General features: G+C 41.8%; 1 protein-coding gene across 2 annotated transcripts in view; it reads left to right on the top strand.

The window, feature by feature from the left end:
* Window positions 1-25,489, top strand: part of dync2h1 (dynein cytoplasmic 2 heavy chain 1) — a 571,463-nt gene that overhangs the window by 539,919 nt on the left and 6,055 nt on the right. For both annotated transcript variants that reach the window (XM_072577509.1, XM_072577508.1), the window contains 2 exons: window positions 15,520-15,629; window positions 18,384-18,465. In XM_072577509.1, coding sequence (XP_072433610.1) covers window positions 15,520-15,629; window positions 18,384-18,465 — 192 coding nt within the window. The remainder of the gene's footprint in view (window positions 1-15,519; window positions 15,630-18,383; window positions 18,466-25,489) is intronic.

The following is a 25,489-nucleotide window of genomic DNA, read 5'->3' as shown; positions in this document are numbered from 1 at the left end:
TGTCCTGAAGGTGTCAGTACAGCTAGACAGGGTGATGAGGAAGATACATGGCATGCTAGGGCAAAGAAAATAGGAGCAAGGAAGTCATGTTACAACTTCATGAAACATTGGTTCGGCCATTAATTGGAATACAGTGTGCAATTCTGTGCACATCCTCCTCCTTGGAAGATTGCTCCCATTCTCCCCATTCCACAGCATCAATCATTTTGTCTTGTTACCTGCCGCCCTTGTACAGAATACACCTCACCAGGATGATGTGACACACCCGGTCTCTATGTTAAAGGCCCCATGCCCCCAGCTGTGGAATCACATCTTCAGCAGCCCTAATGGTGATGGTGCTACATCAGCAGAATGACCAAAACATCATATCAAAAAGGGAGTGTCTGCTTCACTCCAACCTCCTTTCTGTCCAAACTCACATCAAACATTCATTATTATTGAACTGAGTAGTCAATTGTCATGCATACATGACATGACAATGGGGCAGTGTGACCTTTGAACACGACATGATACAGCAATGTCTCTTTCCTCCCACAGTATCCTTAGAAGTTCCACAACTGGTGGGATGCTTTTGGACAGAGTTCATCTCTTTTAATTGCCTTTGACCAGCACTTGAACCATAAACACATTCAAGCCACATGCATTGCAAATGGGCAAAGAAATGATAGGAAATTAAATGTAGCTGGATTTTTTAATATATGTTTTATGTATCTGCTCCTTCAGCATCAAGCAGGCATGAATTTTGCACTTTTGCTCATCAAATTGACACTGGGCAGTGTTCCAGCCATTTTCCAGTTGCATTTCACACCAGGTGAATGGCAAATTATGGCAGAGAACATAATTCATGGTGGACACTGTAACTATTGGGCTCAACTTGGTCCCAAGGTAACCCTCCCCTCATGTGCCTCCTCATTGCTTATGATGCCCCAACAGGACTGGCCATTACTCACTACTTGGACTGTAATCTCTTGCCTGTTAGTGGCTCAAGCATGGTTGAATGATCGTGCAGGGTGTTTGCTGCACAGGCACAAATGCTGTAGGTGTTAGAGTGATGTCTACGTGTGCTGTAGCAAGCTGCCTGGTGTGATTCTGTCACATTTCCCTCCATAGCTCATGTCATTCAGGCCTGCATAAGATTTCATCCAATATTTTTAGAAGATGATCATGTTCAAGATGATAAGCATTGCTGTCTATTCCTCGTACTTAATGACATATTCTATCCATTATAATCTAACCTATAGTTTAATGCAGCAGAGTTTCAAGCTCCATTCTGAGGTTGCAGTTTTGAATCTCAAGAGAGTGTCTTAAAATGTTCATAGGAATATTATAGATTACCACAGCATATAAATAAAAAGTTACTAGTTGAGTGGTTTATACTATTGGAGCACTTTATTCTAGAGGATTAAGATAGATTCCCACAATGTTCTCATAACAACATGGTAAGTAGAAGGCAATTGTGTTTCAGATAGACAGAAAAGAGAAATTAACACCATATATGCAGCTCTGAGTTGTAAAGTGTCAGTGGCCGAAACCTTGCAATACTGTTAACTGGGAATCATGCAAACTATGAAAGAGTAACTTGATTCATGAATTAAAGCAGAGCTCTTTCAATGGAGAATTATATATTTCAGACTTTATTTCACTTGTGATGAAGGTTTAAAAAAAACTGCAATTGATTGCTTGTGCAACATTTTTAAAAAATTTATTTGAACTATGTACAGTTCAGATGGTGTTATTGTTTCTCAATGGATTTTGAAGGGCACTTACTAGCTCTCTCTGCAATAGTAAATGCTGAACGTTTTAACAATTCCTTGAGCAGTCGGATTCAATTGAGTTATGTTAAATCATTATAGAAAGCAGTGAGTCAAATAAGGTACAATGGGGTTTGAGCTTGCAGTTTTAATATAAATAGTAGTTCTTTTTAAATTAACCATTGCACTGAGGGGAATTTGAAACATGACTTCTGTGTCAATCAAATATTACTTTAAATTATGATGTTTGTATGACTGGAAGCTACAATCTTTTAACGGCTGTATGAATTAGTGATGGATTATTTGATAGATTAGGTATCACTATAAGAGTACTTTTATTTATTACCTAGCTTTCTTTCCCAGATTTTCTTGAAAACAGTGTTTTGTTAGGCATGCAGAGAGTTTAGTTAGACCATACTTGGCCAGGAATGTATTCCATCACATTATAAAAAGGATATAGAAGCACTGGAAAAACTGCATAAATGATTCACAAAGATGCCAGAACTTAAAGGATGCATGCACTGATGTCAACAAATGCAGTTTATGTAAATAGTTATTTGGTAATATAGAATGTAATGTTGCTGAAAAAGACGTAATTTGTTGAAGCTTTCCATGTTTCACTTATCAGGAAAGAATAATATATAGATTTCAGTACATGTAAATGTACCGCAATGTGAGCCTGAGTGTTGGTTAATCAGTGTAATTCTTCACGCACTCAGACATATTTGGCAAATATAGACAGACACGGTGTGCACATTGACTTTGCTAGTTTCAGCTTAACAAAATAGGGTGATGGCATTTTGCTAGTTCATTTCTCAGGGCAATGCCTTTCAGAGTCAACTTGTCTGATTTTAAATTTAAGGAGATTACCAACATTCACCTTGTGGACTTGTATGTGATGAGTGACTACTTGGATAACCTTTTAGAGACCATCAGTGATGTGTATTTTGCCTGCTCAAATGTTATGTTCCTTTTCCCACGCTACTTCATTGACCCTATCACCATTTCTGTCCAGTCCTTTCTCCTTTGTATGTTTATCTAGCTTTGTACATATATTTATTAGTTGCTTGAGCATTACTGCAAAAGAGGTACATTTTGTCAAAGTTTTTTATCATGCACTCTTGAGGACAATGTGCAAGAACATCAGTTTAGACAGCGAATGTTGGTAATCTCCTTAACCACGCAAAGTAATGTCAGAAATAGAACCCGTGCTCAGTGGTTCATGTTCAGTATTGTTAGTTAACATCAGAATTAGAAGCTTGATTGTCTTTTTCACTTCCTAACTCATGAATACTAAATCTAATTGCAAATATTTAGTTCGGCCTTCTGTTTGGGTCAGATTTGTAAATACAAAGAAAAGGTCAAACCTACATCATCTTAGTCTATGCTGCATGGCACTGCACTGTCTAGAGTACTTAAATATTAAACCATCAGGGGGAGATCTTACTACAAGGCTAGTCATAAACAGTTATTATTACAGTAATACTCTATAGTAATTCAGATGACAAAATATATTTAATTAAAAGTCACATTTATAGAAAGATGTTCATCTTGTTTTCTAAGGGAATCAGAAAATAGGTAACAATGATTATACAAGAACAGAAGTCACATATTTATTCATCTGGCACTTATAGTGGATAATTAGTAAAAGATTTGTGGACACCTAACAAATACCTGAAGTTTAAAAAACAACTTAACACTCCACAAAGTAAGATTGTCAGAAGGATAGGGGAAAGGGTGTCGGTGACAGTATGGTTGTAATTTTTAAAATAAGTTGTAATTTAACTTCAGTTGGTTTTAAAAACAAATGTTCTCTTTAAACCAGACTTTTCCCATTAGTTGCATTAATCAGTTTAAGCTGGAAACTAATTTCAGAAGCTAATAATTCTGTGAAAGACAAAAGTAAAATACTGTGGATGCCATTAAAATTGAAAATTCTACAAATACTCAACACCTCTGGCAACGTCTATAGAAAGTAAAACAGAGCTAATATTTAATGCCTGTGACCTTTCATCAGAAATGAGCAAAGTCACAAATGTAATCAATTTTGAGGCTTTTCTCACTGTCTCCATTCGCATGTCAAAACCTATTACATTGCTAACTTTTCCCAGTTTTAGTGAAAAGGTCACAGACCTGAAATGTTACCCATAACTTTTCCAACAGCATTTCATTCCTGATATCATGACAAGAACTGAGTGCCACTTTAAATTTCTTTCTTCTTGCCTTTTCTTATAAGGTCTTCAGTAAAACTCTAAGTGCTAGCCATATGTTGTGCAAACAGATCTGATTTAGCAATGGGAGAGCATCTTACTTATTGTCAGCTAACAATGCTGCTTCTGTAGTATTGTAGAACTTCATTGTTAATCATGGAGGTTGTATATCTCCACTACTTTTTGTGTCTATCTTATTAAATTCAAGAAAGTAAATGAATCAGGACTGAAAACCTTGTACCATGACCGTGAAACATCTGGATTGTTATGAAAGTCATCTGGTTCATTAATATTCTTTCGAGATGGGAAATAAATACTGTTCTGGCTTAGACTGTGCAGCCACACCCTGTGAATTAATTTATCAAAATTTACCATTTAATTTGTGCGATTCCATTAACTATAAACAGTCTTTATTTTTACCACTGTTCAACCTCTCCCCATCTTCATTACAATTGTGATACATCGTCAAAAGTTAGTACAGGAGTTCTCAAGCCTTTAATTGACAATTTACTTTTAAGGAGAGTGTTTGCTGTTGGCATCACTCAACTGCTGAGAACACTATTGACGGTTCCATCAACTGACGTATGTGTGAAGTTACTTTTGGATACTGGTTAGTGTTGTCTCACCTGTAGTTTCCAGAGTTTGTAAAACATAACAGTGTGATTTATAATGTAAATGAAAACTGAGGTATGCAGAGGAAGGAAAACCAAACAGATGTTTCTATTTGTGCAAATGGATATAATATCCGGACTGAGAAGTTCTCATGCCTTTGTCAGTCTAAACCCTGATCTTCCACCTTGATCCTGTGAGTATATGAACAGATTAGAAAACACCCAAGATCACTAAATTTCTGTTTCTCTGTAATTGTTGCCAAGTTACAAACTAACAAAATAAAAGTATAAAATGTTGCCACTTTCAGTAAAATGAAAGCAAAACAATTCCAGATTAATTTTAGCAAGCCAGAGACTAGGAATACTGCAGCAAGTAATTCACCTCCTGACTCCCCAAACCCTGTCCACCATCTACAAGGCACAAGTCAGGAGTGTGATGGAATACTCCTCACTTGCCTGGATGGCTGCAGTCCCAACAACACTCAAGAAGCTTGGCACCAGCGAGGACAAAGCTGCCCACAAGCATCCTCTCCCTCCACCACCGATGCTCAGTAACAGCAGTGTGTACTATCTACAGGTTCCACTGCAGAAATTCATCAAAGATCCTCAGTCAGCACCTTCCAACCCACGATTACTTCCATCTAGAAGGACAAGGGCAGCAGATGTATGGGAACATCACCGCCTTCAAGTTCCCTTCTGAACCACTCACCATCCTGACTTGGAAATATGTCACAATTCCTTCACTGTCATTGGGTCAAAATTGCGGAATTCCCTCCCTTATGGCATTGTGGGCCAACCCACAGCAGGTAGACTGCAGCAGTTCAAAAAGGTAGCCCATCATCACCTTCTCAAGGTCAGGTGGAAATTGGCAATAAAATCTGGCCGACTAGACAGTGACGCCCACATCCTACAAATGAATAATTGTTTTAGCAAAATGGCAGATCAAAGAATAGGAGGACCAGTTCCAAAACCGTACCACCCAGATGGCCTCCTTCTTCAAGGACCGCAATTTCCCCCCAGACGTAGTCGACGATGCCCTCCACCGCATGTCTTCCACTTCCCGCTCCTCCGCCCTTGAGCCCCACCCCTCCAACCGCCACCAGGACAGAACCCCACTGGTCCTCACCTACCACCCCACCAACCTCCATGTCCAGCGTATCATCTGCCGTCATTTCCGCCACCTCCAAATGGACCCCACCACCAGGGACATATTTCCCTCCCCTCCCCTATCAGCGTTCCGAAAAGACCACTCCCTCCGTGACTCCCTCGTCAGGTCCACACCCCCCACCAACCCAACCTCCACTCCCGGCACCTTCCCCTGCAACCACAAGAAATACAAAGCTTGCACCCACACCTCCCCCCTTACTTCCCTCCAAGGCCCCAAGGGACACTTCCATATCCGCCACAAATTCACCTGCACCTCCACACACATCATCTATTGCATCCGCTGCACCCGATGTGGCCTCCTCTATATTGGGGAGACAGGCCGCCTACTTGCGGAACGTTTCAGAGAACACTTCTGGGACACCCGGACCAACCAACCCAACCACTCCGTAGCCCAACACTTCAACTCCCCCTCCCACTCCACCAAGGACATGCAGGTCCTTGGCCTCCTCCATCGCCAGACCATGGCAACACGGTGGTTGGAGGAAGAGAGCCTCATCTTCCGCCTGCGAACCCTCCAACCACAAGGGATGAACTCAGATTTCTCCAGATTCCTCATTTCCCCTCCCTCCACCTTGTCTCAGTCAAATCCCTCAAACTCAGCACCGCCTTCCTAACCTGCAATCTTCTCCCTGACCTCACCGCCCCCACCCCACTCCAGTCTATCACCCTCACCTTGACCTCCCTCCACCTATCGCATTCCCAACCCTCCTCCCTACCTTTTATCTTAGCCTGCTGGACACACTTTCCTCATTCCTGAAGAAGGGCTTATGCCCGAAACGTCGACTCTCCTGTTCCTTGGATGCTGCCTGACCTGCTGCGCTTTTCCAGCAACACATTTTCAGCTCTGGTCTCCAGCATCTGCAGTCCTCACTTTCTCCTCCCAGATCAAAGAATAGACTTGTTTTGAGAAATATTTCATTTGTACGATGGATCAGTTATAGGATAAATATGATTTGTGTAGAAGTAAGTGGGCTATATCATGGGCAGATTTCAATAGACAATAGGTGCAGGAGTAGACTATTCAGCCCTTCGAGCCTGCACCGCCATTCAATATGATCATGGCTGATCATCCTTAATCAGTATCCTCTTCCTGCCTATCTCCATAACCCTTGATTCCACTACATTTGAGAGCTCTATCCAACTCTTTCTTAAATGAATCCGGAGACTGGGCCTCCACTGCCCTCTGGGGCAGAGCATTCCACACAGCCACCACTCTCTGGGTGAAGAAGTTTCTCCTCATCTCTGTCCTAAATGGTCTACCCCGTATCTTTACGCTGTGTCCTCTGGTTCGGCACACACCAATCAGCAGAAACATGTTTCCTGCTGCCAGAGTGTCCAATCCTTTCATAATCTTATATGTCTCAATCAGATCCCCTCTCAGTCTTCTAAACTCAAGGGTATACAAGCCCAGTCGCTTCAGTCTTTCAGTGTAAGGTAATCCCGCCATTCCAGGAATTGACCTCGTGAACCTACGCTGCACTCCCTCAATAGCCAGAATGTCTTTCCTCAAATTTGGAGACCAGAACTGCACACATTACTCCAGGTGTGGTCTCACCAGGGCCCTGTACAGCTGCAGAAGCATCTCTTTGCTTCTATACTCAATTCCTCTTGTTATGAAGGCCAGCATGCTATTAGCTTTCTTCACTACCTGCTGTACCTGCATGCTTACCTTCATTGACTGGTGTACAAGAACACCCAGATGTCTCTGTACTGCTCCTTTACCTAAATTGATTCCATTGAGGTAGTAATCTGCCTTCCTGTTCTTGCCACCAAAGTGGATAACCATACATTTATCCACATTAAACTGCATCTGCCATGCATCTGCCCACTCACCTAACTTGTCCAGGTCACCCTGTAATCTCCTAACATCCTCATCACATTTCGCCCTGCCACCCAGCTTTGTATCATCAGCAAATTTGCTAATGTTATTACTGATACCATCTTCTATTTCATTAACATATATTGTAAAAAGCTGCGGTCCCAGCACGGATCCCTGCAGTACCCCACTGGCCACTGCCTGCCATTCCAAAATGGAGCCGTTTATCACTACCCTTTGTTTCCTATCAGCCAACCAATTTTCAATCCAATATAGTACTTTGCCCCAATACCATGCGCCCTAATTTTACTCACTAACCTCCTGTGTGGGACTTTGTCAAAAGCTTTCTGAAAGTCCAGGTACACTACATCTATTGGATCTCCCTTGTCCATCTTCAGAGTTACATCCTCAAAAAATTCAAGAAGATTAGTCAAGCATGATTTCCCCTTCATGCTGACTCTGACCTATCCTGTTACTACTATCCAGATGTGCCGTAATTTCATCCTTTATAATAGACTCCAGCATCTTTCCCACCACTGAGGTCAGACTAACTGGTCTATAATTTCCTGCTTTCTCTCTCCCACCTTTCTTAAAAAATGGTATAACATTAGCCACCCTCCAATCCTCAGGAACCGACCCCGAATCTATCGAACTCTCGAAAATAATCACCAACGCATCCACGATTTCCCGAGCCACCTCCTTCAGTACCCTGGGATGTAGACCATCGGGCCCCGGAGACTTATCAACCTTCAGACCTAACAGTCTCTCCAACACCAAATCCTGGCAAATATAAATTCCCTTAAGTTCAGGTCCTTTAGCCACTGTTACCTCAGGGAGAGTGCTTGTGTCTTCCCCAGTGAACACAGATCTGAAGTACCCATTTAATTCTTCTGCCATTTCTTTGTTCCCCGTAATATATTCCCCTGTTTCTGTCTTCAAGGGCCCAATTTTAGTCCTAACCATTTTTTTGCCTTGCACATACCTAAAAAAGCTTTTACTATCCTCCTTTATATTATTGGATAGTTTACCTTCGTACCTCATTTTTCCTCTGCGTATTTCCTTCTTAGTAATCCTCTGTTGCTCTTTAAAAGCTCTTTATGGTAAAATTAATTCCAAAAATTGTTTAAACGAACATAGAAAATATGAATTGAATAGAATAGAAGGAAATTATGACAGATATAAAAGATATTGAAGGAATCAGACAGGGAGATTGTGAATACATAGAAATATGAAAAATAAATAAAATTGGGTTTATAGGCAGGTAAAAAATAAAATGATAGATAAAGAAGATATGAACCACTGACTACTTAAAAAGGAAAGAGCCATTTTTTTCTTGAGCATGAAGGAATGCCAGGGATACTTATTAAGTACTTCAACTCAGGAAGGTTAAAGTGGGACGCCAGAAGTATCTGAGATAAATGTAGGTAAACCCACCTGGAGATAACAAGGAAGAACATGACAAAATGTTGCTAAATTGAAAATGAAGGTTATCAACCCAGATGTTATGTACCCAGAAGTTTGAAGGAGATTGCCAAAGGTGTGATGTATGGTAATGGTACTGGTGAGATGAGGTCATACAACCTCTCGGTGGAGAATAATTTGGTGTCAAGGCAAGGTTTCCTGATGGAGTCACAGGTATCTTCTCTACCTCTTGTTATTAGTAGTTGATATGCCAAAGAGTTAATTAAATCTATTTGTGGTTACTGAGATGAAATAAGTGACAACTTTTTGTGAACGACAAGAGCCTCATACAAACATATGAAATAGAAACAAAAGTAGACCATTCAGCCCTTAAGCCTGCTCTGCTAATCAATAAGATCATGGCTGATTTGTTTGTGTTTCAAATTCTACATCTCCATCTATCCCAATAACTGTTGATTGCCCTGCCTAACAAGAATCTATCGAAACAAAGAATCCAAAGAACTACGGATGCAGGGAATCAAAAATTTCTGGAAAATTTCAGCAGGTCTGGCAGTATCTGTGGAGAGAAGGCAGAGTTAAGGACCAATTACCCCTCTTCAGATGAAATCTATCTACCTCTGCTTTAAAAAAATAATAACTCCACCTCTAATTGGCTTCAGAGGCAGAGAAAATCAAAGTCTTCAAAAGAAAGATTTCTCCTTATCTCTGTCCTAAAGGGGGACCATTCAGTTTAAAATACTGTCTCCTCATTAAGGATTGACCCACAACAGACAACATTTTTCCAAGTCCTCCTCATCAATACTGTTCAGGACCTTATACATTTCAGTCATATCTTTCATCACTCTTCTAAACTTCAGTGGAAACCAGTCCAGCCTGTACAACCTATCCTAATAAAACATCCTAATCATTCCAGTAAACCAGCACTGAACCGTCTTCAATATATTTACATCTTTAAATTAGGAGACCAAAGAGCACACTGTATTTAAGATGTGGTCTCAGCAATGCCATGTAGAACTGCGTTAAAAATCACACAAACCGGTTTATTTGGTAGTCATGATTCGGAGGTGCCAGTGTTGGACTGGGGTGGTATGATTTTTTGAATGTTCACTTAATCTTCAAAACTGAACCAATGTATGACAATATTTAAATAAGATACATTGAGGCAGAATCATTTCATTTGAAAAATGCTGACCTCACAAAGATTATGATTATTACCTTAAATATTTCAACGTTGTTCCTTTTTTAACTTTATAAATTAAGCAAAAAGCATTGTTCATGCAAAAATAAAACATTTTATATATGAGCTATGTTGTTTAAATCTTCAGAAATATTACACTGACAGATTTGTAAAATTCTTGGTTAGAAAATTGGATAAGGTCTGTAAAAGAGTGCAGAGATCATTATTTGTCATTAAACCATGCCGACACCCGCAGGGTGCAGTATGGAGCCAGTGGTGAGGGTTAGGTAGCTGCATGTCTGGCAGGAGGTGCAAAATTGTGAGGGACAAGTTCACACTTGTTCTGACTTCAGCTTGTGCTGCTTAAAACAATCCTCCATTTCTTAAAGGGAGATGAATTTTAATTGGAGAAAGTGCTGAAATTGATTGTAGATAAAAACAACGACTGCAGATGCTGGAAACCAGATTCTAGATTAGAGTGGTGCTGGAAAAGCACAGCAGTTCAGGCAGCATCCGAGGAGCAGGGAAATCAATGTTTCGGGCAAATGTCCTTCATCAGAAATTGATTGTACAATGACATCCTTGGTACAGGAAGAGAGATGTCCTTTCGTCATGTGAAACCAGGAGACCCTCCAGACTGACACTGAGAATATCCTAGGTGCAGATCAAAGCAAAGAGTACAACTCTGTAAACCTGACTGCCATGTCGTACTCTTCAATAACCTCACCCAAGAGATAAAGATTACTGAATTCAGCTTCTAACGGCACCTCCAACTAAGAAAACCAATTTAAAAAGGCATCACTAACCTCACATGCTGTTCAATACCCCACAGCTCCATTTCTCTTTTACAAGCAATCTCTGTCAATCATTACACATACCTAACATTCGCAGTTGCACCTCCTCCTCTAACAGCGCTGATGCAAGTCTCACATCTATTTCAAACTCCTGAATGCTATCAACTATTCAACCAAGGCAACCACATCACCCATACAGATTGCACCACACCCATTGGTACCTCTCCATCTTGCAAGACAAGATGGCACACAAACCAAGACTGCAGCAGCTAACTAACAGGCATTGGTGCGTGTCTTCAACCTGATAGAGGGGAGAGTATTTGCCATATTTGCAACAACAATCATTTAAAACATGGCCAGTGGCAAAGCTGAAAAGATGAATTAAGGTACTGTGGCCAAACCTAGGTCTCCTCCTCTGATCCACTTCCTCATCATTACACAATCTCTTCTGACTATTAAGCTACACATGTAACCAGACACCATTTATCTTCCCCACCTCCTTAACCACAAAACTACTCCCGTGCCTTTTTCCTTTCAGATACTCCAGAAATACACCTGACCAGGGAGTGGTGCTAGTATACTAAATTAAAAAGCAAGAAGAGACAAATAATGATGAAATATCCTCACTGTATCTCACATTTGCAGTCACCAGCTTAGATACTGGCATTGCTTGTACTTCAGAAGCATAGAAATAGGATCCACATGCAATAGGTTACAGTGAAGGGAAGGGAATAGCACAACATGAAGGCCAACTTAACAGAGGGCAAGGTCGTACCTACATTCTTGGACAGTTGATTTGTGTTAGGATTGCAATGGGGTGTATGAGAGAGGCTACCAGATGTTGTTATGACTATGAAGTTTTAAGATGATTATGTTTTGCATTGACTCTTTAATTCAAAATAAAATGAAGGAAAAAAGGGTCATGTGATCTGCTCTGAACTCTGCCTGACATCAAACTTGGCTGGTTTGGTTACATTCTGCTCATTAGTACCACAGTTAGATAGGCCTCTCATACTTTCTTTCTGCTTCCATTAGTTCCTGTTCTTCCTTCTGAATTGTTTGTCGTAAGCATGTTAACAATGGCTATGCTTTCTTATGGTGAAATTTATGAGATGCAACAGACCACATTGAATCATGAAACTCAGTCTGGTGAATACAAGACGAAAGTGAGGACTGCAAATACTGGAGATCAGAATCTAGATTAGAGTGGTGCTGGAAAAGCACAGCAGGTCAGGCAGCATCCGAGGAGCAGGAAAATCGACGTTTCAGGCAAAAGCCTTTCATCGGGAATGAGGCAGGGAGCCTGTGGTGTGGAGAGATAAATGGGGGTGGGACTGTGGAGAGGGTAGCCAAGAATATAGTAGGTGAATGGGGGTGGGGATGAAGGTGATAGGTCAGAGAGGAGGGTGGAGTGGATAGGTGGTAAGGACGATTAGCAGATAGGACAGGTGAAGATTAGATTAGATTAGATTACTTACAGTGTGGAAACAGGCCCTTCGGCCCAACAAGTCCACACCGCCCCGCCGAAGCGCAACCCACCCATACCCCTATATCTACCCCTTACCTAACACTACGGGCAATTTAGCATGGCCAATTCACCTGACCTGCACATCTTTGGACTGTGGGAGGAAACCGGAGCACCCGGAGGAAACCCACGCAGACACGGGGAGAACGTGCAAACTCCACACAGTCAGTCGCCTGAGGCGGGAATTGAACCCGGGTCTCAGGCGCTGTGAGGCAGCAGTGCTAACCACTGTGCCACCGTGCCGCCCAAAAGGTCATGAGGATAGTGCTGAGCTGGCAGGTTGGAATTGTGGTAAGGTGGTGGGGTGGGAAAAGGAGGAAACTGGTGAAGTCCACATTGATGCCCTGGGGTTGAAGTGTTCCGAGGCGGAAGATAAGGCGTTGTTCCTCCAGGCATCGGGTGGTGAGGGAGTGGCAGTGGAGGAGGCCCAGGAACTGCATGTCCTTAGCAGAGTGGGAGGGGGAGTTGAAATGTTCGGCCATGGAGTGTTGGTGTTGGTTGGTGCGGGTGTCCCGGAGATGTTCCCTAAAGCACTCTGCGAGAAGGCGTCCAGTCTCTCCGATGTAAAGGAGACTGCATCGCGAGTAACGGATACAATAAATGACATTGGTGGATGTGCAGGTGAAACTCTGATGGATGTGGAAGGCTCCTTTGATGGAGCCTTGGATGGAGGTGAGGGGGAAGGTTTGGGCACAGGTTTTGCAATTCCTGTGGTGGCAGGGAAAGGTGCCTGGAGGGGAGGGTGGGTTGTAGGGGAAGGGAAGCGTGGAACTGACCAAGCAGTCATGGAGGGAACGGTCTATCCGGAAGGTGGAAATGTCAGAGGATGATACGGTTTATGCGGAGGTTGGTGGGGTGGAAGGTGAGGACCAGAGGGGGGTGTTCTGTCCTTGTTGCGGTTGGATGGGTGAGGTGGTGGAACTGGTCCTCCTGGGAGCAGATATGGCAGAGGCAGAGGAATTGGGAATACTGCAGGTCACCCTCAAAGCAGCTCATGGAGTGAAGTAATTTATTTAGCACTCTACTGATCTGCTTGTTCTATGTTGCCAATATAGGAATGGTGATTGTTACATGCATGTTCCATACACATGGACAGGTTGCACAATGGATTCTTGAGGCAAACTCTAGGCAGATAGCCTTTTCTGCACAGGAATCCCCCTCCAGTTTGATGTGGTGTCTGAACAGCAGACTGATGCAGGCTTAATAGCACTGTGATTGCTATCAGGGTATCAGGTCTTCACCTGGATAGTATTTTCAACATTCTGTCACAATAACTCTGCATTCAGTGACTGGGACTCTTTTCAGTTGCTATGTATTTCTGCATTTTATGCAACATCCACAAAGCACCATGTTTCTGGTCAGTAGACCTTGCACCACAGAGAGAGAGCCAATTCTGATGAAGCAATGTACATTGCTCTACCTATTTCTCTCTGTGGTGAAGGAACGCACAGTATTCTCTTCTGGCATACAATGTGTCAGTCACTTCTGTGTTGTAACAGTGGCAGCCTACTTCAGCCTGTAAAGTACCTGTGCAAAGATATTCATGGCCATGGTTACCTTTCTAGCCAGTGACAGCATCATCCTCATCCAAATCTGATGTTGTGCGGTTGCCTGCAGTAGATAACATTGTCAAATAGAAATGTTGCATACACTGTTCCTTGCTGAAGTTTCTTGAAGCCATTAGTTGGAAAACTACCTCCTGCTGAGAACATTTCTCCCCTTTCTCCTTCTTTCTGATTGGGCATAATAATAACTCATGTATCACTTGTGCTTATTCTCCCTTTAATGTTGTTGGCCAAGGAAATAGGAAATTACTGCACTCTTGATTGGGACTAAGTAATCCAAGTCGAATCCATGAAGTGGAAATCAACACCTTCGCCACATGCACTTCACCAGATTTTTCCAAATTTAGATGACAATACAAACTATGAAGCACTTCTTTTAATTTAGTAACAGATTGTAGGGAAGTTGATGACCTCTCTGGAGAACATGATGTGGATTTTTCCTATTGCTGAATGACAGCTTTATGACATTAAATGAAGGTGGGATTGAAAACGGCACTGCTATCGCCAAATCAGTATTGCTGACTGGCTGATCGATATCATAACTTCTCTATTTTGCATATTTCCAGTGCTTGCTTTCTATATCCACTCTTCTATAAATGGGACCAGTGGTGTGCTTGCACAGCACCAATGCCATCTTACATTCAAAATTTTGAGATCTTTTTATCTAAGACCCAAATAAATTATAACACAATGTTTAGGAAAGCTTGATTAAATGAAAATCTCAGCATTAGACAAGATTTGTCTTATTTAATTGGATTTAGTATTTGCACATGTGTTTCTGAAGCTCTTGCAGACACTCATAAAAGCCTCTGGTTTGGAAGTCATAGTCAGGCTTTCGATAGAATAAACATTTTGTCACAGTGACACCTCCTGAATGCTACCCACATATGTTCTGGTGCAATTAACCAGAGCATTTTTACTGCAGTGTATATGTGACATGTAAACATTTGCTAAAATAGACTAAACAATACTCACCATTTTAATCATTTGTAAAATAAGATATTTCTTAACTTTTAAATCTCTTCCACTTTCTTAGCATGTCTACATTTCACTGATTACTTTTTCTGCCATGTGCATTAATGCTTTTCAGAAAAAGAAATCATGTTTTCCAAGACATGGTTCTAGAGAGGGGTACTCACTTTGATTAATATAAGGAAGGCTTGCTGTTACTTTGAACAAACCAATGCAGAGCAACATATTGGAAGCTGCAGATCAGTTTAACTGCATTCTTTCATAAAGTGGTTTGTAGTTCATCTCACTTTTAAAGCAGAATTCACATGTATCCTCCATAAAAATCCGTAAATGTTTTGTATCTAAAGTAACTACAATTCAAAGCATATTAAAGAATAATATTTGAATAAAACTAAATTTTGAAAGAATTTGAAGCACAATTAGTTCAACTAACATTGAACACACCAATCTAATGAATGGAAAAGTCAAAATGAGCACTTGTTACATTTCTTGTTTGCTTCTTGTTACAGGTCTGGGTTGAAAAAGCTGCAAATCAGACACTTCTCTCAGATACCCTTGACTTATCGGAACTCTTCCATCCTGATACGTTTCTTAATGCTTTGCGTCAGGAAACTGCAAGGTAAGCCTTGAAATACTAGTGTTGTTTATTTTCTTCATTGTATAAACTAGGAACTGTGGAGGATCAAAGATATTTAGTTGTTGACACGCATAACTCAGCAAAATCTAGGAGGGTAAAGTCGCGGATTCCTTTGCCGAACTGGTGTGTTTTTCGACAAATGCTTTGTTACCTTGCTAGGTGACATCATCAGTGCGACTTTGATAAGGTGTTTGCGCTCTGTCCTGCTTGGTATTTATAGATTAGATTCCCTATGGTGTGGAAACAGGTCCTTTGGCCCAACAAGTCCACACCGATCCTCCGAAGCATAATGCACTCAGACCCATTTCCCACTGACTAATGCACCTAACACTATGGGCAATTTAGCATGGGCAATTGAGCATGGTCAATTCACCTGACCTGCCCATCTTTGGACTGTGGGAGGAAACTGGAGCACCTGGAGGAAACCCTTGCAGACACGGGAGAATGTGCAAACTCCACACAGATAGTTGCCCAGGGTTGGAATCGAATCCAGGTCCCTGGTGCTGAGGCATATATCTAAGTTTGTTGGTACTTCCGGTTCTGAATGGCTTGTACACAGAGTCCAGTTCACTGTGTCTATTGATTGAGTTCCAGTTGGAGAGCCAGGCTTCAAGGAATTCTGTGACGCATCTCTACTTCAATTGTGCTAGGATGGTTACATCATCCCAGTTGAATTTCTGTCCTTCGTTGTCTGTTTGGTTGGAAATGAGAAATTACTGGTCATGTCTGGCAGTGGCGGGCTGATGTTCATGCACTTGTATGGTCAGTTTTCTTCCTGTTTGTCCTATGTAGTAAAGGAACACTGATGATATCACCTAGCAAGGTAACAAAAACATTTGCAGAAAAACACACCAGCTCGGCGAACAAATCCACGACTTTATCCACAACTCAATCTATAAATCGTTTCAAGAACTCCAAAAATCTAAGATGGTTTCTAAAACAAAAATTTTAAGACTGTCATCCCAGATAGTCTGAGGAGCAGCAAAGACGGTGGGATTTGGAGGGCTATGGGCCTCCAAACAGCGCGTGTTTTTTATATTAGTGCTGAGCTCCATACTTCTAGTTGGGAATTCTGATCCTAGCTCCTTCAGAAATGTGAAAGCTGGAAGATGTAAGGATCAGCGAAGGTTAAGTTGGAATTGTGTGCAGTAAGCTGGGGTTCAGCTTAATAGTTACCCAGGAGTTTGAACAGGTTCTGAATTCTGAAGATCAAGGATGTGGTGTTAGATGGATTGGCCACTCTAAATTATCCCACAGTGTCTAGGGATATGCAGGCTAAGTGAATTAGACATGGTAAATGCAGGATTATGGGATAGGCTGAGGGTTGCTGGTCTTTAGATGGTTGGTGCAGACTTACTGGGCCGAATGGCCTCTTGCCACACTGTAGGGATTCTATGATTCTACGAATTGCCTGACTCTTCCTAGTTAAGTATGAACTTGATGGAAGAGGAACTATCTGAGTTCTTGGATGTTAAATAGTTGATTCAGATGGTTCAAGGCACATTTGAACCCTTCAATTTCCTTGGCAAATCCTACCAAGTCTACTGCATCTGGGATTCCGCAGAGTCAGAAAGCTCCAGTTTGCACTGTTTCAAGTTGACTCAATTAATATGATCCACTTTGATGCCATAAATAAAGTAGGACCAATATATCTATTTAATGCTATGAGCTTCACTTTAATGTTGCTTGCCACAGGCTCCCAGTTCTGTGGCCTGCATTTTGTCAAGTTCTTTTCCCCTGTGCTTCTGTTCTTACACTCAGTCCTAAAGTCCCCTTATTCCCCCTTTCCAATTCCCATCCTCCATTCTGACTTTCAAAGTCTCAGGTGTCCATACATTCCGTTCTGGGCAATGGTTCCCTTCATGCATATAGACTTCCACCCTTTCCTCCTTTGACCTCTTTTCCTCTTCTACCTTCCTGTTCCCAACTCCCATTTCCATTCTATGATCTTACCTTTTGGAGTCTTTGATATCTGGAGCATCACTATGCTGACTTTTGCTGCTCCTCTCTTAACTCCTGTCCTGAATTTGCACTGAAGTCCTAGACTCCATCTAGACATTGCTCAATGCAGATTCTGGACTTCAGTTGCAACTGATACTACCCAATTTTTGCCATTATTTGGAGCCTGGCTGTTTGAAACTTCATCACGTGAAAATAATTTTAACATCAAATTACAGTATTTACTGTTATGTTGTATTTTTAGTTATTCACTGATTGTAGGCATTTAGAAGTGTAATTCCTGAAGAAGGGCTTATGCCCGAAACATCGATTCTCCTGCTCCTCTGATGCTGCCTGGCCTGCTGTGTTTTTCCAGCACCACATTTTTCAACTTTGGTACTCCAGCATCTACAGTCCTCACTTTCTCCCATTTAGAAGTGTACACCATTTCGGGTTAACAATCTTTTAAAGTAGTTTTCTGCTGAGAAAGTTGCTGAAGTAGCAAACTGAACAGAGTCTTTTTTACACTTGGTGATTTGTTTTGGTTTACAAGATATTTCAGCAAGGAATATGCAGCACTGTACACATGCAGTACATCATTTCAATCGTTACATTGCATTTCTGGGCAAGAAATGTCTAAAGGAACTTAAGTCCAGTTTTAACATCGATTCGCATTGAAACCTTTGAATCACTTCAAGTAGTTTCGCTTAATGTCGCAATTTTCAAGAACACAACCACAAGCGAGACCTTATTGTAATGGACTTCTAAGTTTATTTAATTTATTTATTTATATTGCAGAGTTATGAGTTGCTCAATAGACAACCTGAAATTTGTTGCCACTTGGAAAGGACGGATGCAGGATGTGAAACTCCAAGTCAGGGTAGGAAATCTGCTTTAACAAACTGCATTATCAATTATCTGATGATTATCAATTGCCATCATAAAGTTTTCGTGGAAGAGTGATCACTTACTCATCTCGAGTTTAAGATATTGGTGATATAAATTGTGTTTCAAGACATCATTATTTTTGAGATGACCAAAATATTCTTCAGAACATTGATCGCTATTAAGGCAATTTTCATCGAATTCATAGAGTCCCCATAGTGTGGAAACAGGCAATTTGGCCCAACAAGTCCACATTGACCCTCTGAAGAGTATCCCACCCAGACCCATTCCCCTTACCCTCGTACTCTGCATTTCCCCTGACTAATACATCTAACCTACACATCCTACACTATAGGCAATTTAGCAATGTGAATTCACCTAACCTGCAAATCTTTGGACTGTGGGAGGAAACTGGAGCGAAAACCCACACAGACACAGGGAGAATGTTCAAACTTCACACAGACAGTCACCCGCGGCTGGAATCGAACCCAGGTACCTGGGGCTGTAAGGCAGCAATGCTAACCATGAACTACTGATCTGCTAATATGATACCGTATTGAATATTTCCAACTCAAATCCAAAAACATGGTTTAACACTATCTCCACGTATTAGTAGCTTAATCTTATTTTGTACTGCGTATGTTTCTTTTCAATGGTAGCATGATTGCTCCAAATCCAGTACCCATTTCTATTCAGAAATCGAGCCATAGAAATTTTCACCTTAATGAGTGGAGGGCATTCATGTCAATTAGACCTACCTTCAGATGGACCAATCTATTCACATTCCGTTTATACAGTCATAGAGTCATAGAGGTGTACAGCATGGAAACAGACCTTTCGGTCCAACCCGTCCACGCCGACCAGACATCCCAACCCAATCTAGTCCCACCTGCCAGCACCCGGCCCATAGCCCTCCAAACCCTTCCTATTCATATCCTCATCCAAATGCCTTTTAAACGTTGCAAGAGTACCAGCCTCCACCACTTCCTCTGGCAGCTCTTTCCATACATATACCACCCTCTGTGTGAAAACATTGCCCCTGAGGTCTCTTTTATATCTTTCGCTTCTCACCCGAAACCTACACCCTCTAGTTCTGGACTCCCCGACTCCAGGGAAAATACTTTGTCTATTTATCCTATCATGTCCCTCATGATTTTGTAAACCTCTATAAGGTCACCCCTCAGCCTTTGATGGTCCAGGGAAAACAACCCCAGTCTATTCAACCTCTCCCTGTGGCTCAAATTTTCAAACCCTGGCAACATCCTTGTAAGTCTTTTCTGAACCCTTTCAAGTTTCACAACATCTTTCCGATAGGAGGGGGACCAGAATTGCACGCAATATTCCAACAGTGGCCTAACCAATGTCCTGTACAGCCGCAACATGATCTCCCAACTCCTGTACTCATTACTCTGACCAATAAAGGAAAGAATACCAAACGCTGCCTTCACTATCCTGTCTACCTGCGACTCAACTTTCAAGGAGCTATGAACCTGCACTCCAAGGTCTCTTTGTTCAGCAACACTCCCAACTAATTGAAACTCTAATCTCCTTAAAAACTCATTTATATACACACACACACATGCACACGCACACACACGTGAAAACACACACACATACACTCACACACGCACACATACTCTCTCTCTCTCACTAAGATTGACATTGAAAAAAGACACATTTTAGAGGGAGAGAAAAGTGGGAAAGCATTTCAATGGTCGATATTCACATGAACTGTGCTGATTAGAATGCTGCTTCTTGGTCTTTTACCAGAGACTCCCCCTAGTTTGTACAAAGCACATGGTAGCTGTTTCACTGATAAAAGGCCTCAACATTATTGGTTAAAAGTCATATTTTACAGTATCTGCTGAACAACAGACAAACTGAATTTCTTCAGTCTTAAAGTAGCTTTTGCTGCAGAGAACAGAGAGATTTCCTGGGTTGGTGATGGTCTGAAGGCTTCTCACTACCTTGTTCATGGCTTCAAGTTGTTTGGGTACCAGAGAACCAATCACATAATTGTTGGCAGGCAGAAGACCTTTGTCATTGGTCACGGGTCACTAGTCCATAAACCAATCTGCTATTTGCTGCCAAAGTTCCATCAGTACACAACTCTTTGGGTCCAGTTCATTTGTAACCATTGATACAACCCAGGTTGTATCAAAAAAACAAAAATAAAAAGACAGTGACCTTACATCATGCATGGCAAAAGTTTTTAGTTCTATTGTCAAAACCTTGAATTACCTGCTCTTAACCTGCCAAAAGGCTGTATTCCCTGGTTCTGACCAAAGCCTTTAATGACCTGGTTTGATAACTTCTGAACATAGTAGTTGCAGCCTAGAAGCTGTCACATCCACTTGTAGGTTGATCCTAAACCCTAACAGATCACCCTCACAGTAATCTCTCAGTTATATCACAGGATCAATCTAGTCACATCCGAAACAGGGAACAATCCTATCCTAATCAATTTTATCAGCTTCTGACTGATGTATATCAGAAAGCAGCCAAAACAAAAAGAGCTGGCTGCTAGTATATTAGTCCCCTTCTAATTGAGTGTAATCCATTACTCTTGTACCGGTCACTTCTACCCCAGAAGAGATTCCAATGATCCTAAAATATGAATCCTTCTCCCATACACCAGCTCCTCAGCCATGCATTCATCTGCTCTATCCTCTTATTCCTGCCCTCACTAGCTCATAGCACCGGGAGCAATCCAGATATTACTACCCTCAAGGACCTCCTTTTTAAATTCCTGCCTGTCTGCAATCTCCCTTCAGAATCTCAACCTTTTCCCTTCCTATGTCGTTGGTTCTAATGTGGGCAATGACCTCTTGCTGGCCCCTCTCCCGCATGCGAACATTCTGCACCCTCTCTGAGACATCCTTGATCCTGGCACCAGGGAAGCAACACACCATTCTGCTTTTTCTCTGCTGGCCACAGAAACGTCTGTTTGTACCTCAGACTAGAGACTCCCCTAACACAATTGATCTCTTGGAACCCGACATACCCCTCGTTGCATTAATGCCAATCTCAATACCAGAAACTTGGCTGTTGCTGCTATGTTCCCCTGAGAATCCATTACCCCCTACATTTTCCAAAACAGCAAACTTGTTTGAAATGGGTATAGCCACAGAAGACTCCTACACTAGCTGCGTACCTCTCTTACCTTTCCAGGTGTTAACCCATCTATGTGACTGTATCTGAGACTTTCCCCCCTTCCTATAACTGCCATCCATCACATACTGTCGCTGTTGCAAATTCCTCATTGCTTCTAACTGTCTCCAACTGATCCATTCGATCTGATAAGATTTGCAACCATCAGCATTTATTGCAGATATAATCCGCAGTAATCCTTAAACTCTCTTTAAACTCCCACTTCTGACACGAAGCACGTATCACTCTACTAAAGGCCATTTTTACTCCTTCACAATCTACAGACTAAGAAAATAACACCGTCTTATTCCTCTACAAAATATTGCCTTGGGTTAAATTAATAGTTATGACTTATACTTTAAGTTTAATCAAGAGACATATCTCAAAAAACATATAATCAAGAAAGAACCCACTCTACTCACTACTGCAGATTCTCTGTAGGCCACATTTAAAACAACAATTCACTTATCTACTTCTGTGCCGTGAACTTCACCCAACAGTTCCTCTAAGATCAGTTTGTTAATTTTCCCAGATACACTCCGATGTGCCTGTGCAGGTACACTGTGGTGTCAGTTTCTTTCTCTCTCTCTCTCTCCTGCACTGACCTCACCATGTGCTTCCTTTGTCTGTTCTTCTCCCTTTAAAACTGCTGTTGTTTTGACATTTTTTCCAAAGTTCCAAAACAATGCAACAACATATAAAACAGTAATTGCTGCTCCTGGAATTCAAGGAAATCACCTCCAGCACCTAAAACACGTCAAAAAAGGTGCAGCTGTTACAACCAAAGATTTTTCCCATCCTCCATCATGGATTACCCAGAATCCTTGTGGTAGTAAGAAAAAGTTTAATTCCATATGGCAAAACAATCTAAGCAATTTTCATATATTCATTAAAAACTTTGCTAATTGCAGCATCAAATAGAGTCTCTTTAGTCCAAGTAGCTAATTAAGCTTTTGCTTCAACAGGACTAATACTGTTAAAAAGTTTCCATTGAAATGCACGTTTGTAGTGAAGACAGGAATGAGTGATGTCTTCTCATAATGTGCTTCAAGCACATAACCTCAAAGATGCAAGTCATGCAGAAATGTGGCTAAGTGGTTAGCACTGCTGCCTCACAGCACAAGGGACCCAGGTTCGATTCCAGCCTCGGGCAACTGTCTGTGTGGAGTTTGCAAGTTCTCTTTGTGTCTGCGTGGGTTTCTTCTGGGTGCTCTGGTTTCTTCCCACAGTCCAAAGATGTGCAGGTCAGGTGAATTGGCCATGCTAAATTGCCCAAAGTGTTTGGTGCATTAGTCAGAGGGAAATGGGTCTGGGTGGGTTACTCTTCGGAGGGGCGGTGTGGACTGGTTGGGCCACAGGGCCTGTTTCCACACTGTAGGAAATCAAAAGGTTATAGGCGAAAATGAAAATTAGCCCACTGACAGTGTTTGTTGACACTGTGGGAAACCTGACCCAGTGAAAGTGTCAAATGAGGCACTTTATAACCTTTGGTGATGAACAGTGTTATTTAGTCGTTTAAGCTGCGACAACATAATCATGCAGAGTATATAACACGCACTATTTTTGTGGAAAGGTTTACGTTGGCATTCCTGCAAGATTCCTCTATTGTTCTCACTGTTAGTAGGAGAAATTTTGAGAACGCACTTTGTGTAACAAATTGCATTGTTCCAGCATAATTACAGGGTGGTGCAAACAGTGTAATGTAGCACTATTTTAAAGCAATTGCTTCTTGGTTATAGGAAATGATTTTCGTGCTACACTTAGAACATAGAACGTTACAGCGCAGTACAGGCACTTCGGCCCTCGATGTTGTGTCGACTTGTGAAATTAATCTGATGCCCATCTAACCTACACCGTTCCATTATTATCCATATGTATGTACAATGCCCACTTAAATGTCCCTAACGTAAACGAGTCTACTACTGTTGCAGGCAGGCTGTTCTACACCCTTACTACTCTGAGTGAAGAAACCACCCCTAATATCTGTCCTAAATTTATCACCCCTCAATTTGAAGCTATGCCCCCTCGTGTTAGCCTTCACCATCCGAGGAAAAAGGTTTTCACCGTCCACCCCTTCTAACCCTCTGATTATCTTATACGTCTCGATTTAGTCACCTCTCAACCTTCTCTCCAACGAAAACAGCCTCAGTTCCCTCAGCCTTTCCTTGTAAGACCTTCCTTCCAGACCAGGCAACATCCTAGTAAATCTCCTCTGACCCCTTTCCAAACCTTCCACATCCTTCCTATAATGCAGTGACCAAACCTTCATGCAATACTCCAGATGTGGCCTTACCAGGGTATTGGACAGCTGAAGCATGACCTCGTGACTCTGAAACTCAATCCCCCTACCAATAAACGCCAACACACCATATGCTTTCTAAACACCCTATCAACCTGGGTGGCACCTTTCAGGGATTGATGTACTTGGACAGCGAGATCTCTCTGTTCATCTACACTGCCAAGTATTTTACCATTTGCCCAGTACTCTGCATTCCTGTTACTTCGTCCAAAGTGAACTACCTTTTCTGCTTTAAACTCCATTTGCCACTTCTCAGCCCAGCTCTGCATCTTATTTATGTCTCTCTGTAACCCACAACATCCTTCAACACTATCCACAACTCTGCCTACTTTAGTGCTATCCACAAATTTACTAACCCCTCCTTCTACGCCCACATCCAGATCATTTATAAAAATGGCAAACAAAGTGGCCCCAAAACAGATCCTTGTGGGTCCTTGTGTCACTGATGTGTCTACACTTAGAGCCGCATCTCCAGCAACACATTTGGCGGGTGTTTCCGGAAGTGGATTTGTTCCTTGGCCTTAAGATTGTTAGTATTCCTTTCTCCGATGCCTTTTCTATACTTTACCTTGCTGATGAGTGATCTCAAAGAATTGAATCCCTGATGCAGGAACTTCCCCCAAGTTGGTTCCTTCTGAATGAGTGTGTCCCATGCATTGATATCTATGTTGCATGACTTCAGGGAGCCTTTGAAACACTTCCTTCATCCTACTCTCAATCAAGTGCCTTCCTTGAGCTAGATGAAGAAGATTTGCGGGGTTGGTTTCAGATGATCAAGGCCTTGATGCTGGTGCTTTTGGCTGCCTCATGGATGTTGATGACCTCGCAGTTGATGTGGAGAATCTGTCTCAAGCAGCATTGATGACATGGCTCCAAGGCCTTGAGATGATGTCGATATGTAGTTTCAAAGAGTTTGAAAAATAATTGCCTTATACACAAGGATCTTAGCATCAGTGAGGATCTTGGTGTAAGAATGGACACAGAGGACATTGTCCATGCTGTAAAGTTCACTTTTGATTCTGAAGTTAAAGAATGTTCTCTTATTAACTGAAAATAAACTCTTTAGTTCGGCCTTATGGAAGTTTATAATGTCCACTGATTCTAAGCAAAAAGAAAATTATTTATTCCAACAGTTTAGAAGACAAAGAAGTAGGAGGTTATTTCACAATCTCAGTGACAGCAAATCATAAATAAATTGCTGTGTGTTCTGCTCCATGCCAGATTGAGACCCCCAAGCAAAATTGTAAAAATAGATATAAACTCAATGGAAGTAGTGAGCTGAGGACACCAAAACAAAGCCTTGATGTAGTTTGTAGATCAGGGCTGAACAAATTCAGTCATTAATGATGTTGAACTGACACATGGTAGAGTGTAATGTCCCTGGCAAAGTGTTTGGAAATGGGGGAGGGTGTGGGAATGGGACCTTATGTTTCTTCAGCCAATGCACAGACCTTCGAGGTCCACACTTGGCATCGGCTAGAGAAACCAGAAGGGAACGCAACAGGTGGGATCCCTCGGGAGTGGTTGTGTAAATTTGTTAATTGGTTCCCAGTTGGTGTTGTGATCTATG

Source organism: Chiloscyllium punctatum, chromosome 9 (assembly GCF_047496795.1).
Source record: "Chiloscyllium punctatum isolate Juve2018m chromosome 9, sChiPun1.3, whole genome shotgun sequence".
Lineage (NCBI taxonomy): Eukaryota > Metazoa > Chordata > Chondrichthyes > Orectolobiformes > Hemiscylliidae > Chiloscyllium > Chiloscyllium punctatum.
The sequence above is the reverse complement of the archived record's forward strand: the minus strand, read 5'-3'. Positions and strand labels throughout refer to the sequence as shown.